The 17,087-nt window shown below is 39.4% G+C and overlaps 1 protein-coding gene across 1 annotated transcript in view; it reads left to right on the forward strand.

The window, feature by feature from the left end:
- Positions 1-17,087, forward strand: part of mboat2a (membrane bound O-acyltransferase domain containing 2a) — a 54,658-nt gene that overhangs the window by 29,170 nt on the left and 8,401 nt on the right. Inside the window, exons 4-6 of the mRNA XM_079458499.1 lie at positions 10,833-10,928; positions 11,978-12,033; positions 15,318-15,372. Coding sequence (XP_079314625.1) covers positions 10,833-10,928; positions 11,978-12,033; positions 15,318-15,372 — 207 coding nt within the window. The remainder of the gene's footprint in view (positions 1-10,832; positions 10,929-11,977; positions 12,034-15,317; positions 15,373-17,087) is intronic.

Consider the following 17,087-nt stretch of genomic DNA (forward strand, 5'->3'; position numbering starts at 1 on the left):
CCGCCACCAACTGGCCCTCCGGGGACCACGGTGGCAGCGCAGGCTGGGTCGGACAATGTCCACATCAGTGGCCTGGAAAGACGCCTCGGACTCAATCTTGCGCAGGTGGGCGATGTCGAGAAAGGCCACTTTCCCGACTCCCCTCTCGCAAGGTCGGCTGATTGGTGGCGCTGTCAAGGACTGCTCCAGCAGCCTTTTGACAGTGTAGAAACAGACCGGCCTGCTCCTTTCGGCCGTCGAGGTCTCGCACGTGGTCTGCCCCCAGCAGCCCCGGCCTTCTCCAGCGTCGACTCCGGATCTGGTGCCCCTGCAGGTGGCCCCCCGGAGGAAGACGTCGAGAGAAGGACCACCTAGAGAGATTAAACCATCGGGCCCGACCCAGCCTTGGTCACTGGATGGTCTGACTGGGGCGGTCCCTGCTGCGTCCCAACACCTTCTGGGCCCCTCCGGGGGCCTAGTGCCCGCCTTCTCACAAGGAGAGGTGCGTCGTGGCGGCATGCAATGGTGAGTATAAAGCAGCCCTCAGCACTCTCGCTTCGACGGTGCGTCAAGCTGCAACATCTCCTGGCAGGTGATTTAGCGGAGCTGTCCCCCCCGGGTGGGACCAGCACTGCTAGTCATTGAACCAACCCTCGCGGAGGGCTTCAAGGCCCTGAGCAGCTCTTGTCTGTTATGGAGGTCAGTAACGGGAGTGCTGTCTCCGAGGAGAGTTGTCGCGCTGGATCGCACACGTCGTCACTACTAGCCCGTGCCCATTTGAGTGACGGTACACTCCGCTCGGGGTGTGGCCTCCTCGTGGGCATCGGCTCAGTGCGCCTCTCTGGCAGACATCTGAAGAGTTGCAGGTTGGGCTACGCTATACCTCGCAGAGGCTTGCAACCTCCGTGGGGAACCGGCAGCTCGAGTCTTGCCAACAGGTGAGACCAGCGGTCGTAGGGCGTACGCCTGCGCATAGCGCCATTCCCCTTCTTAGGTGGATCAGTGCGCTGTAGGCTGCCTCCCTTCTTTCCCCAAGGATGAAGAATAGGCAGTCCGTCCATCCATCAATAAGCACTCAGGGTTGCGGGCTCGGCGGAGCAGCCCTGCCGCCTATGGTCGGGTGTCAAGCTGAGTTATTACATATAGCTCTAACCGGACCTAGTGCCCCACACATAGTAACCCCCCACTAGGGTGGTTCCGTCTGAGATGTCGTCATGAGATGGTTCCCCTCGTGGCAACCCATGACCTCCCCCAGGTGGACATCCACCTTGCGGCATTCCGCACATACCTCCCATGAGTTCTCCCCTATTTGGTGAGACTATGTTGGTGTCTCCACTGTATTCCCCCCTATGGTGGGAAGTGGTCTCCGTAGTGCACGTCCACATTGAGGGAACAGCGCTTGCCCAGTAGCCCTACGGTACCGGACGGCTTCTCATTTAGAGAACAAGGCCTCCGTCTGTGGTGGCCGAGGGCAAGGGCTACTCATCTTTGCCAAAAGCTCTGGGAGCCCCTGCCTGCCCACTGGAAGGTTACAAATTTCGCGATAGCGCTCACGTGTGGCTCGCCCAGGCCGGTCAACGTCGCTTCGCTAGAGATTGTGACGCGGCTTAGTGCTGTGGCATTTTCAATAGGAACCCCATCTGTCGGTTCGACACAACGTCGAGAGACCGACAGAAAGGGAACGTCCCTCATGCCACAACACTAGCCGTCCGCTGCAGCGATCGTGAGATGCTCTCAGGCTCCTCAGCACAAAAGGTGAATGAATGAGCACGTCGGCTCACCTTTTATACCCAGATATCCGGGGGCGGAGCCCGGCATGCAAATTTCATTCGCCAATTTCATTGGCCTTTTCAAAATAGTCAGAAGATGATAGGTTCTCAGGGGCGAACCCCATCTGTCGGTTCGACACAACGTCTCGTTCCCTCCATCAGGGAACGGAGGTTACATACGTGACCGAGACGTTCATAGTAAGTAGTACTCAGTGGTGGGTAGAGTAGCCAACATCTTTAGTCAAGTAAGAGTAAAAGTACAAGTAAAGTAAAGAGCTCTTACTTGAGTAACTAGAGAAATTGTTAGTTAAGTAAAAGTCACTATTTTAAAAGCATGCAATGAATAAACTACTCGAGTAGCTAGTTACTTATATAGGCCTACTATTCATACAATTTATATTAACGCCAATATTTTAATATTTAATTATTATTAGTAATATAAGTAGATATCTTTGCAATATACACACAGAGACTAGAGGAACAGACAACCACAGAAGAGACAAGCATATCTGTAAATTGAATCTAGATCCGATATCAATGTAGCCTTCACAACTACCACTCATTTAGAATAACAGACCATGTCAAAATTAAGTGAACCTGCAGAGTTTTGCATTTACAATGCATTTAATTAAACTCAAGCATTTCCTAAGATGATCCAGAGCATCTGCAGTGCTCTCTTATAGGAAATACAAACAGATTTTAGACCAAATTCATGCTGTGTCATTCATGTGTGTGTTGTGAAAAGCTCTTACTTGTAAACATACAGTAAACAGTGAACCACACGCCCGTCAACACGTTTTCTTCCTTCTGTTCTTCACATGTATATTTCTGTAAGCCTGTCTAACATGTCTGTCTTACAGGTCGTGTGCATGTTGCTGTGTCTGACGAACGCATATGGAGGGCATTTATCATTGCTGGCAAACAATATGACACATTTGCTGTTTTGATTGGATAGATATGGATTCATGTCCACTTCGCATCCGCTCTTTGTGTTCTGCGTGTTCTTTAGTTTCGCGATACGAGAAGTGAGTAATCCGCCCCGCTGCGAACTGAGCAAATCATTTGAACCGAATTCAAACGGTTTTGCCCATTGATCAATTCATGCTTTCAAAAGAATCGACTTAAAGGAATCAAATGAAATACTCAAGATTGAATATATAAAATTAAGTTTAATTAAAGGTTGCCAGAAAAGTGGTTGTATATACAATAAATACTCTCAATAATAAAACAATTGTCAACCAAAATGAATATAAGTGCTTTAACAAATGTGAGCTGCAGATCTATAAACCATCTGGAATGTCTTGCCTCATAGACTTTCATCATACATGCATGTCAAAATTATTTTTGTGATAACTGTTGGCATGTCACAAATACTATCTTTAAAGCTTGGTTGTGACCTGGACTATTTATTTAACCTAAACTTTGGTTCCTAGTAGACAAACTAGACCTTGAACCGATGCTTTTTCAACTTTAATATATCAGTTATCTACAGCACATTATTCCATTGGCTTATCAGGCTATGGTACGTGAACTTGGCTTTTATCCAAAGCTACTAACATTGCATTATACTACACATTTGTTTCTAAAGCCCTTTTCACACAGAGATCCTGGAATATTTGTCCAGGAATTAGTCCCGGGATTGTCGATTTTGTTCATTCACACTGCCAATGATCTTCTGAAATCTGTGCTTGCGTTCACACACATCCCGTGAAGATCCCGTAAAGACTTGTGACGCAATAAACTGCAATGTAATGTTATGTGCATTTTTTGTCGTGAAAATAGTGAAAGATATGGTTGAATAGTGTGATGTGTTATTATTACTGCCTTACTTTATTTAGTGCCATATAGACCTAAATTATCTCTCTTTTTTTGGTTATTATTCTGAAGCCTTTTACAATTGACAAAGACATCAATTTAAAACAAACATTTTTACTTATATTTTTTTACTGGGAAATGCAAAACAACGAAGAGAAATGAGGCACAAGGTAGGCTTTAGCCCAACAAGATTAAACTAAATATAAGATCAATTTAAAATGTCATATGAAAACAAATAAAAACAAATTGTTCAGGCTTGTTCGTGGCAAATTTACACAACCTTAAGGAAAAAATATAACGGAATGCTAAGTAGTAAAAATTTGCCAGTTATTTTGTAACATAACCTAACTGCAATACAAAAGGCACGGTATAATATTTTTTTGTAATATGATGTGAGTTTAAAAATACGTCTATTGTTTTTTTAAAACAAAGTTTGAGAAAAGTGAAAAGCTTTTTGACATTTAGATCTTGTAACCATTTCGGAATAAGCTTACTCAGATCGAACAAAAAACCTGTTAATAGGGCATAAAGCATCTTGCACATAATACATTAAAAACCATACATAAACACTTAGGTCAGTATATGATCATCATGCTTATTTTGTCTTCAATGTTTTTGTAGAGAAAAACAAGCACATTAATGTTCGGGTGAAAGTCTGTTAACAGTGTATCAACAGAAACACACGGATTTCTCCGCAGTGCAGCACTGCAGGTGCACACATGCTTTGTAGGTTGGTAAGCGATCAAGTTTATTGAAGCGCTGTGTATTTTCGTGTTATTAGTTTTGATAAAAGTAATTTCAAGCTTATACACGTTTAGAAGCAGACAACTCTATTCTCGCATCTGACCTTAAGTTTTGTGATTGGGACTCTTGCATTTATATGATTTAGCTAAAGACAAATAGTAGGCCTACTTTTGAGTTTTCGATTTACTACGAGTAAAAATGAATCGCTTAACTATATTTGTTTTCATAGCTAAATTATTTACCATGTATTATAGATACGCCATACGTCGTCATCACTACACGGCTTTTACAGCATTGTTTCTGCAATTTCCGGGACTGATCCCCTTAATTTTACTAGTTCCCCATCCGAAATCACTTTTGGGATCAATCCGAGATACGTTTGCGTTCACACAGAAGGGAATTTTCTGAGATCAGTGGTCTGTGTGAATGGGGTATAAGTATATGCAATCCCTGGGATCAAACCAGTGACCTTGGGGTTGCTAGCGCCATGCTCTTACCGCTGACTGCAATGATAGCATACCACGTCATACAATAACCTATAGTTGAATCGATTACGATGTCCCTTTTAGTTTCTCTTATACTGTAGTTTGAACCTAGGCTGTTAGTCGATGTTTGTCTCTAAGGAAAAAGTGCCAACAATAATAAAAGAATTGTAGAAGACATCCGATAAGACGTTCTGCAGGAGCCTTGTGTAATGATATATACAGTGTTCCTGCAGTGAGCAGTCTGCGTTTAGAATACAGCGCTATTGAACAAACCTTCAGAGACTCCAGGAGCTGATCACTGTGTAATGAAGTGACGCCATGCTCCACTGCTCGGTGGAGATGAGAGCGGAGAGCAAAGGATGATGGGAAACCGAAAAACTGATAATTGTATATGTGTGTGTGTGAGCCATGGTTTTGAGAGCAAATCTCAGACTCTGGCAGCCGCATTTTGAACCATCTGAAGTCCACTAATATTTTATTGACTTATTCCCATATAAAGGGAATAATAGTTATCATGACGTGATGACACAAAGGCACGGATCATTCTCTCGAACTCTTGAAACGATAAAAAACTCTTGGCTTTTGACAGCAATCTTAATTGGAAGAAACTGGATTTGACTTCAGAATTGATCTGTTTATCGGACTCGAATGCAGAATCGAAAGTAACACCCACATTTTTCAGAAACAACTTTCTGTAGGAGTCCAGGTCTCCCGAGTCACAACCAGGGTCTCCTGGAGACCCAAACACAATGACCTCTGTTTTTCCTCATTTAGATGTAAAAAGTTAGAAGAGAACCATGACTTAATATCAGACAAACACGCATTCAGTGAATCTAAGTCTGAAGTCTTGAAATGGCTCTATAATTTGATAGAACGATAGGGTCAAGATTAGATTTTTAAGCAGGGTTTAACAATTGCATGCTTTAGGTATTTTGTGACAGTCGCTGTGAGAAGAGACTTGTTTATTATAGCCAAAATACTTGGCCCAACGACATCAAAGACCTGAAGCAAGAACGGTGTGGGAACAATTTTTTCTGTAATAAACCTAAGAAAGTTGTCACATACTGCAGGTGATGCCTTAAAATAAACAGTACTAGTTGGAATTATAACAGTCTAAAAAAGCAAAAGGCATCCAGGAGGTATTCACAGCGCTTCACTTTTTCCACATTTTGTCATGTTACGGCCTTATTCCAAAATGGATTACATTGATTATTTTCCTCAAAATTCTACAAACAATACCCCATAATGACAACGTGAAAGAAGTTTGTTTGAAATCTTTGCAAATTTATTAAAAATTAAAAAAAAAATGTTGATGCCCGATTAATGCCCAATTAATGACTAGTAGCATTTCAAAGGACACTACATTTTGTAATTGATCTTTTTGCCACTTACGTTCAGCTCGGCAACATGCACGTCTATTTAACCAGGATTCAGGTTTAGATTCGTGTCTTCTCAATGGAGACACAGAGTTCAAGATACCATTGCAGATCGAGTTTAACAGCATAAGATGTTCATCTACATTTGAGATATTTGAGGGGGAATCAAGATTTTGCATAAGACAAGCCTCTTCGAAATGCACAGAGAAATCATCTCTAGATGAAGAGATGAAAAAACGAGTCTGCTGCGGTAACCACCTAGTCTTTGAAACCTCATTTGGAAGCAAGCAAGTAAATATAACAAGCATGTGATCAGAAAAACTTAACTCACAGATTTCAAGTTCACAGATTGAAATACCATACGACAAAAGACCTAGGTATGCCCTTGTTTGTGAGTCGCGCTATTCACCACTTAAGTCAACCACTAAAAAAATCCTCGACCAAGGAGTTTTGCCCACAACAAACATGAATGTTGAAATCCCCCACGATCAAAAGTCTTTCATATCTAAGAACAGCCTCACCTAAGACATTTTTGAATTCTTTCACAATGTACTTATTTGATTTTGGAGGACGATAAACCACAGCGATCGCTAATTTATGTTCATTTAACTGGAAAAGAAGTATTTCAAAGCTTGAAAGAATTTAGTCTTTAGAGCTCTGCAACAGAAGCTGCTTTTGAACACCGACACAAGTCCACCACCCCTGCCATAAAGTCCAGGGCTGTTAAAAAGAAGAACAGTTTGTGGGCACTAGTTCAGAGAAAGGGCTTGTATCCCCCGCATTTAGCCAGGTCTCTGTGACTAACAGAAAATCCAGTTTGTTTGTGATAAAGTAGTCTTGCAAAATGAAAGTCTTGTTTGTAAGCGATCTTGCGTTCACTAACTTAATCCTGGTGTATGCTGGATCACAGTCCGGCTGTACTGCAAGCCATAGCGAGCGAAGATTGCAGGGATTTACACCCCCGTGGTGAAGACGTGGTGTCTGACAGTGGGAAGAGTTTGAAAGAATATCGTGAGTCATGAAATCAACTGATATGCCACCTCGAGCGAACACCACGATATAGAATGGCCACATCCAAGCCCATATTGAAAGCGATCCAAGCCATGTCGCGATGGAGATAGACGTGATAAACTTAACTTTAGTTTAGCCTCAAAACCCCCTCTTTTCCTCTTCTATTTCCAGGAATTTTATTTTTTGTTTGAGTTGTACTGAACTTTTTTTGCACCTGCAGTGTCATTCTGTCAGACTACCATAAAAATCTGCTGAGTTGATAATGCAAAGCGAGATGATTAAATGTGCCATATGTGAGCCGTATGTTAAAGGATAAAGTATTCAATCCATTCTCTCTCTCTTTCCCTTTCCTCTTGTCATAAAGTTGCCCAAAGATTATGTTATTTTTATGTAACCATGTTGTTCCAGACTAAACTCTTTTTCCTTCCTTACTCAAAATGAGAACATTTGTAAATAGAAAATAAAAGAAAAAGCACAACTGTGCTTTAAAGGAATGGTTCACCCAAAATAAAATTTCTGTCATAATTTATCATGCCATGTAAATCTATATACGACTCTATTTTTTGGGGCTGTTCTTATTGGTTACCAACATTCTTCAAAATATATTCTACTGTGTTCTCCAGAAAAAAGATGTTGAACCACATAAATGACGACAGAATCTTCATTTTTGGTCGAACCATCCATTTAAAGGATGGTACAGTCCAGGTCTTTTGCAGACACTAACACAGTTTCACAGAAGGCAAGATTAAATACCAAATGTCAGATGTTTGTACAGAGGTCCTCCTCTCATGACCTGAAATCTCTCAACAATAGTTATTGAATCGTTTTTGGTTGAATTACATCAACAATAGCTCAACAATAACTGTGCTGCTTATTATCTTTGCTCCGGGAGTTGTCGGGTTTTAAAGAAGGAATGTCCTCTAAGGTCTTATTCTGTCACACAATGCTGTAAAGTTTCATTAAAACCGACACCTTTATGATGGGATTTATTGCTTTAATATGTTTCCACTCGGGCATGTGAGGAAAAGGTTTATGGCGCAGATGATAACCACTGACCTCTGCGTCTCACCTTTATAAATTAACATCTAGGGACTGGGTTATTTTGCCAAACGAAAATAGAGCCAATCAGAGGAAAGTGTGAAAGAGAGCTGCCCCACATCATGGTTCGCTGGAGCACTCGTCTTCATTAGAGGTTAACAGTGTAAATGTTCATTCATTTATCTCAATATCCTTCTACAGTCGATTATCGTGTACATTTGGAGAGATTTTTGTTTAAATTAAATTTCAATATTTAAAGTACAGTTCTTTCAGATATCTGAGTAACATTTCAGGTCCAGTGAATGAAATTTAGCGGCTTCTAGCGGTGAGGTTGTGAATCGCAACCAACGGCTCTCTCCACCACTCGCCCCTCCCTTTCGAAGCTCTACAGTCGTCACGTTTTCACTTCTTTGCCGAAGGAGGTAACGCATTTACGAAATACACTCTGTAGATCAGTTGTCCGTTTAGGGCAAGTGTAGAAACAACATGGTGAATTCCATGTCCCGCATTGTATGTAAATAGAAAGCTCATAAAAACGGTAATAAAAACATAACGCTTCATTATGTAAGGTCTTTAGACACCTTTGAACTGAAGACAGTTAGGTATTTATTGTATAGCATTTCCGTCAATAGATCCTCCACAAAAAGGCACACTGGACCTTTAAGATCCCAAAATGTCTTTACATCAAAAATCTGGTGAAATCTTCACAGGAAGTCTTTGGTGTTCAGTGTTAACTTCTGCTTCTATTTTCTGACACTAAATCTGTGCTTCATGAGAATACACCCTTGGAGCCGAGAAGTCAGCGTGTGAGTGTGATAAGGATTTGTGTGCGCACAAATGTTTTGGCCCAGGTTTAGATGTTCCGTGCAGTTTATATAATCACTGGGATCTGCTCACTTGTTTTTGGTTTGTTGCTGTGGTTGCCTTGTTCACTTAATAACGCTTACCGTAAATAAGGCTCAAATAACTACATCATGTGTCATTCTTACCATGTGATTTGTCACATAACTTTATGTTTCCTTTAAAGGAGACGTGCTCTGTATTTTTGTAACATCTTCTTCAATCAATTTGTGAATCTTTTACATATAAAATGTATTTGTTATTGTGTTTGTTGGAAAGCTTTATTAAAGCATTTCTTGTCCGAGGGTTTTTTGTCTTCAAGCCTTGTGCTTTGCATATCGTGTGGTTTTGCTCAATTGAGACATTTATAGCATGAAGACAGGGATCCTTAAAAGGAATAGTTCACCCAAAAATTCTGTAATCATTCACTCAACCGAACAACAGCCGTACTCATTCACTTGGACTGGTTTTGTGTCCATGCAATGAAAGTGAATGGGTACTGCCGTTGTTTGGTTACCAATATTCTTCAAAATATCTTCAAAACAATTTTGAGTTCTGCAGAAGTCGAACAGGTTTGAAATGACAAGGGTGAGTAAATGATGGCAGATTTATCATTTTCGAGTGAACTATCACTTTAATTTACAAACTGTTGGTATATGAAGTTACATGGTGTGCCAGTTTAACTTAATTTAGGTTCATGGCCCGGTTGCACAAAACCTCTTAAGGTAAGAAAACCCTTGCAACTGGACCCATATCTATATAACTAGATTGATGCAACAACAATTGCTGTGTAAGCTACTTGTTAATGGACTATGGAGTTTATGGACCTTTTAGCCATAAAGTGATTTTAAAACCTGGGGCCGATTACATTAGACTAGTCTTACAAGTTATTCATCCAAAAATGTTCTTCAAAACCGGTCATAACTTAAAGTCATTCACATAAAAAGGTAGATTGGTCTGATTAAAATCTAAAAAACAAGACGTATTAGTCCTAACTTGCTAGTCAGTGACACTAGTTGTTAAAAGAATGTCTGAACTTAGTGGCTATGGGTATGCAACTGGCCTCTGCTTTGGCAGCTTAAACATTCCTTGTCAAACTGTTATTTTAGAAGAATAGACAATTAAGTTGTTCACGTTCCTGTGTCTCCCCTTCCTATATGTCCACCCCTGTTCTACGGTAAAAAACTGTACCATCTCTGTGCATCCAGGCGACAACCCTTGCACAATCTTCCCACAGAATCTATGGACAGAAGAAGGTCTTTGATAGCACACACAGTGATGCTCAGAGCTCTGATAAAGAGCGTCAGTGTGTAAGCCGAGCAGTCACTGCCTCTAACAAAGCTGATTTAACATATCTATAGTCCCACTCACGCAAAGACAGAATCCACTGTGCTAAGGGCTTGCACGCTTTGCACAGTTTGTCAGTGGCTGAAAACGTTTTGTTGGTTTTTGCCTCAAACTGAAGCCATGCTTAACTTTATTTAAGTCTCTGATAACTTTCAGTGCCTGTTATCTTAAGATACAAGGCTTGTTCTAATGGGATTGTTGCGTCAAAATGTAAAATTATAATGGGTTCAAAAGCGGTCTATTGTCTTTAGTCGCATCGCGCTGCGTCCGGTGTAGACACGGAGTAACGTTGCCTTTTGTAAACCTGTTTTTGCCTTTCTATAACAATGATTGTTAAGACATTTTGATGTAGCACATCTGCAGATTTCTCACTATTTTATTTCAAGCAATGTTTTTTTCAAGTTTGCTGCCTATTTTTGTCTTCATAGGTACTGTTTTGTGTTTACCCTGGGATACCTCAGTTTCTGCCAGATCACCAGAGTATATGTGTTTGACTACGGCATGTACTCAGCAGACTTCACGGGGTACGTTTTTACAATAAAGCTTATTAAAATACAGCTATGATCTCATCCTAATTTTGTTTCATATACCTTTAAACGATGCTATCAATCAAATTCACCTCTTATTTGGTTTGTTTTCTCTATTTTTGGTCAATGATTACACTCAATACCACTCGATATCAAAAAGTATATAGTATGATATTGATAACATGATATCAATAATCATGGTATTGTAATAGCCCTATTGCATATATTCTATTATTTAATGTCCCGGAGTATGATCTGGTTTAAGTACGCAACAAACATAAAGGGTGACCAATAACAATCATTTATGACAAAAAAAATATGGAGATACAAGGTTTCAGAAGGACAGCAGCTATATTTATCCAATAGATTTCTCGCATAGACAGATGCATCCTGTATATAAGATCTCTGAATATCTGAGTGTCTCTCACCATCAGACGTCTTACCATTCAGTCAGTCCTCACAGAGAAAGAAGGCTTGTGTATTATGCATAATAACTGGAATATGATTCACAGCGGGTGATCCGACAGTAATCGGCCTGAGTGTGTTCGGTGGAAGGCGGTTGAAAGTGATGCTTTGAAGGAGATGAATTTAGAGATGCAGCTTTGTCAGGCTGACAGTTATTGATAGCATCACCAAATCATTTTCGTGAAGTTGCGTTTCTAAATGAATTTCTCGTCAATCACCCCAGCTAAAAAAATGGCTAAAGCTAAAACAGATAAACTATTCGACCTCCCAAATTGACTAGTCAGTTTTCATTGGACCGTCTCCTTGTGTAGAGTGCATCACTTTGCAGCCCCCCATATAAGTACTTATAATCTTAAACTCATCATTTTAATTAAACCAAAAACAAATTCTGTTTGACAACGCTGGAACATCAATACTTTTGGTTGGTGGTCTAGTTTTCTGATGATGATTGCCCATAATAATTTCATATAATGCCACAAAATATTTGGTCCTCTGGATTCATTTTGGGGCCCCCAGTTTGAGAACGACTGGACTAGTTAACCTCCTAGTCAAGAAAAATCTCCTTTTCTCTTTCTTTCAAGGCCCATGATGGTTATCACACAGAAGATCACAAGTTTGGCCTTTGAGATTCATGACGGTATGTAATAATTAAATTTTTTTCCCATTCAGAATCGTATTCTCATGGTGGAAAATGCATAACAGTCAAAGTTTTTCCTAAAGTCCAACCCCCCACCTTACAATAATATTTCATTTATAAGCCATAAGGTTTAACCTTTCTCTTTGCTTCAACATCAGCTTCTACACTCGTGAGAATTCTTTACGCTGTAAGGATTTGCTTTTATTGAGAGTGAGGCCAAAGGACAAAATTCTCTGCATGCGATAGCAATGAAGACTCCATAAAACCCAATCCAATTTATAAGTATAACTCCATTCTTTTGCTGCCTTTCAAGCACTTATATTTCCTTCAGGAAATCCAAATCTGCAGTTTGTCACCATACCAGTGTTAAAGGCTTTGTGTATTACATAACAGTATTTGAAGCCTCCCGATGTGCCGTGTCCTCGTATGTCATTGATTTACGCTGCTGGCTCTGCGCTCTGGTAGGTGAGCCAGAGCTCTTTGTGTTTCGAGCTGAATGTTTCACATCATAAAGAAAGTATACCTCCTTCGTCTCGCTATGGCTTCTTATGTTACTTGGCGAGATGTGTTTACAGCGATGCCCATTATGACCATGATAATTCAGATGATCTGGCTCATTGATAAAGGACTGTGGAGACTGGGCGGCTTTAGGATAAGGAGACTTTCCTTCCTTTGAGTGTGTTCATGGGATACAACACAGCTAAAGTTTAAAACCGTCCTATCTGTCATAATTAAAATATTCATGTGACCCTGGAGCACAAAACCAGTCACAAAGTCACACGGGTATATTTGTAGCAATAGCCAACAATACATTGCATAGGTACAAATTATGGATTTTTCTTTTATGCCAAAATCATACGATATTAAGTTGAGATCATGTTTCACGAACATATTTTGTAGATATCTTACCGTACAGTAAATATATTAAAATCACAAACAAAAATGGCCAGAAACGCTCCTACAAACATGGGAATTGATGTGCTCAAGTTTGGTATCTATATAAAGCTTAGATGTTCTGCTTTCGGGTTCATCTTCTCTCCACAACGTCATTAGAGTCGCCAATAGAGAGCATTAAAACAAACCTGTTTCTTTTTAGCGACGGCAAGCTACAGCGCCTCTGATAGACAACTTTAATGATGATTATGTCCTATAGAAAGATTTCCTATCCCAACAAACCATAGATCAATGGAAAGCTTATTTATTCAGCTTTCAGATGCTGTATAAGTATCTATTTTGAAATATTAACCATTATGATTGGTTTTGAGGTCCAGGGTCACATATAATATAAAATATATATATATATATATATATATATATATATAATATAATGAAAATGAGTAAATGTTAAGCACCGAAATTATGATAAAAGCTAATTCTGTTTGGTTTATTTTACTTAATGTTCTGTGGGTAGCAGACATACATTTGGAGAAACTAACTTGTGAACAAATAGTTTTTTTGAGTCAGCTCATTGAAATAGTTTGAATCATTTGTTCGCAAAACTTTGTTTTATTCACTGACACTATTATATTCTGTTCCTCACTTAAACCTGTCGTATAGTAGCTACAAGTTAAAGAACCACTTTTGGTATTCTTTTTTTTCTAATTTCAGATCTTAACACCCCCAGTCCTCCTTTACTTCACTTTATATATAAAACCATGACCAGTATAAGCTTAAAACGTTAGGGTAAATAATGAAAGGCTTAAAACATATGAGTAAACCTCTATCGTTTTATCTGCGATTTGTTGAGTGCCCAGTTAAACAGTGCGACTGATAAGCAAATTACACCACTGACCGGCACAGCATAGTTTTCAGATGTGGAATAAACCACTGAGGGATTTTACATTCGAACAGAAATATCATAACAGCCTTCAGGTTTCCTTTAACCAGCTGTATGGAAAGAAAATAAGGCACATCCTGTTTCCCCTAAAAAGAAAACAGGTGGTCGAAACAGCAGTCTACCATTTCTGAGTTTTATAAGTTCTTTAAGCCTGGACTGCCTGGACTCCCCACCAGTGACATAATAATCCATGTGTATTAATCAAGTAATGCAACAAACCCCTTCCTCTTTCAGTTTATACTGAACTGAACTTTGACCGGTCTTAATTACCTTAAACATTCTGGATTTAATATTCCAATGTTTTATTTGAATCCCTAAAGCATGATAAAGACCTATTGTTTTCTATATTAGAGGCCTTGATATTACTAGTCCAAGAGCGCATCTGGTACACAAAACCCTAAAAGACAGTTTTGCACCCTAATGAAGGCCTCTCAGGGCCGATAAACGTTGGTAAACATATTAAAACATATGAATTTTTACGTACAAATATCTATGTAAGTGCCTGGTTGTGGAATCTTTTTTCATTTATTAGGAAGAATCTGCTATCATTAGATGCTGTTTGATGCCGTCACGTTTTCTTAAGTCATAGTTCACCTAAAAATGTAAATTCTGTCATCATTTACTCACCCTTGTCATTTCAAACCTGTATGACTTTCTTTCTTCCGCAGTACACAATAAAAGATATTTTGAAGAATGTTGGTAACCGAACAACACCGGACCCTATTCACTTTTAATGTATGAACACAAAACCAATGCAAGTGAATGGGGTCCAGTTAACGAAATTCTTCTAAATATCTTCTTTTGTGTTCTGCGGAAGAAAGAAAGTCATACAGGTTTGAAATGACAAGGGTGAGTAAATGATGACAGAATTTTGGGGTGAACTATCCCTTTAAGGAAGAAGAACATGATTGTGTGTGTGTACATTACGCTGGCAGTTACGCACCTTTTCCCAGCAGCCAGTGGGGCTAAAGGAGTTGATAGAGGAACTTATCTAGCTGTCAGTACTATAGGTGTGGTGAATGAATAATGCCTTGATTCGTTTACTTTACTGGCTCAGCACAAATCACACCCCAGACTGAAGCAGAACGGCCCATCGCTCAGAACACATCACAGCATACAGACTCTTAATTAACATCTACAGTCAGCTGATAAAAACATGGTTCACTGTCATTTAACTAGTGTTTGGAAAGCTATTCTCAAACGGTGTCAAGATTAAACTCGCAATCCAAGCCTGGGGGTTGCAATCCAACCCGGGGGGTCGCCCAGACCCCTGTTTGGAAACCCCTGGACACAACACAACTGTGCATCACATCGGCGTCATTCACATATATTTGCTGTATCTGAATTCACATTATCCTCACTTCGATCTCTCAATACACATAACTGATTTGCAATGTATTTTGGATATTTGTTAAATATGTTTGCCTGTGTTTTAATTCTTTGACAGGTCTGACCAAAAGGGAGGAGCATCTTAAGCCCAGTCAGAAGTATCTTGCTGTCAGGTATGTGTGTAAGGTATGTTTGTGTGGGTTTAGATCACTTATTTACTGGATACCTGATTCGAAGAACAAAACACATTTGTGCCCGCTGTTATAATAATGGAAATTTATAGAATGTATATTCAGTGTTATGAAGGGTGTCTTGCTCAAAAGTCCCATTGGGTTAGAATGTCCAAAAATAAATATGGTGATGTTTTAAATACCAACGAGCTTAAGCGTTTACATTCTGTATTAGGTCAACGTACAGACTGGTTGGGACAATTAATTGTAATAAAAAAATCCATTTTAAAAATGTCTCTAACAGAGAGAGACAAATTGAAACACAAGGAATACAAAACACAACATTCTTTCACAACTATCTTAAGCATAATACTGATGCTTTCAAAACCTCCAAATCACTTGCAGACTCGAAGAGCAGCATATCATTCACAAGACTTGCCATGCAACAAAACTTTGGCATGAGTCAGTGTCCACACAGTAAGTTGTCAGGATTCTGTGTGGGGTGGGGGCTAGGAAGCCTCGCAAATCACATCCTAGATCTAAAGTGTAAAGTCTGGAACAGTGTCGACAATAATGCCACAAATTCCTTGTGACTCAGAATATTGTGAAACCCATAGATATAATAAATACCTACACTGTAAAAAATGTCTGTACCACAGACGTCAGTAATCGACTGTTATACTGCGGTATGAATACTGTGAAGTTGCTTTACTGATTTTGTGCTGTAAATTTGGAAAACAGTATTTTACAGTATTTTTCTTTTACAGTAAAACACATATTCTGTTGTTCTGTTCTGTATGAATACTGTGAAACTGATTTACAGCTTACTACTGTAACAATGACAGACAGTACTTCCAGTCATTTTTTATTTAAAGCAGACATGCCAGCAATATACTGTAATTTACTTTATAGCCATTTTCTATAAATATATGAAGTGTTTTCTGTAATTATTACGATTTACGGTCTAAAATATGGTGGGGTAAAACAATTCGATTTGTGTAATTTTGGCAACACTCTTATTCAAAAAGGGTACCCCAAAATATGTTAGAAAATAAACTCACTACTAAATTACTGCAGTAAAAAATTAGATCAATGTAAAAATTTGTATCGGAATGAGAAAAGTGCACAGAAGAATACAAACTCAAACTCCGTTACATATGGTTCAAGGAAATTGCGTCGTAAAAGTTTAATAATCAATAATGTTACAGAACAAATTCTAGACAAAAATCAGCCTTAATAAACACTGAATTGTGAGAATAAAATATGAATTACAATGAATCCGCAGGATTTTGTGTTTAATGCAATTATAATTACCCACTTATAAACACTATCAAGTGCAAATTTGTTGTTCAAAACACTCCAACCACAAATCGGGAGCATAAGAGGACTAGCGACCGGACCATCAGTGAGAGAGGACCAGGCCTGGCTTTTAGTTATGGTTTGTGTGTGTGTTGACGACAGGCGACTGCCGGCTGTCTATTTACGTTTATATTTATAAATTAAAGATGTATAAATGTTTGCCGGTTCCTGTCTCCTTCCTCCTGGGTTTCGGCACCAATGTAACAAGATTCAATAAGACAACTTAAGTAAATGAGGAACAGAATTGAACATTTTGGGTGAACTGTTAATTGCAAACCTTATTTTGTTGCTCGACATCGTGTGTGTTTTTATTACATTGTAGAGTGTGATTACATGATGAGTTATCATATGTATGTATG

This window comes from Barbatula barbatula (assembly GCF_947034865.1).
Source record: "Barbatula barbatula genome assembly, chromosome: 6".
Taxonomy (NCBI): domain Eukaryota; kingdom Metazoa; phylum Chordata; class Actinopteri; order Cypriniformes; family Nemacheilidae; genus Barbatula; species Barbatula barbatula.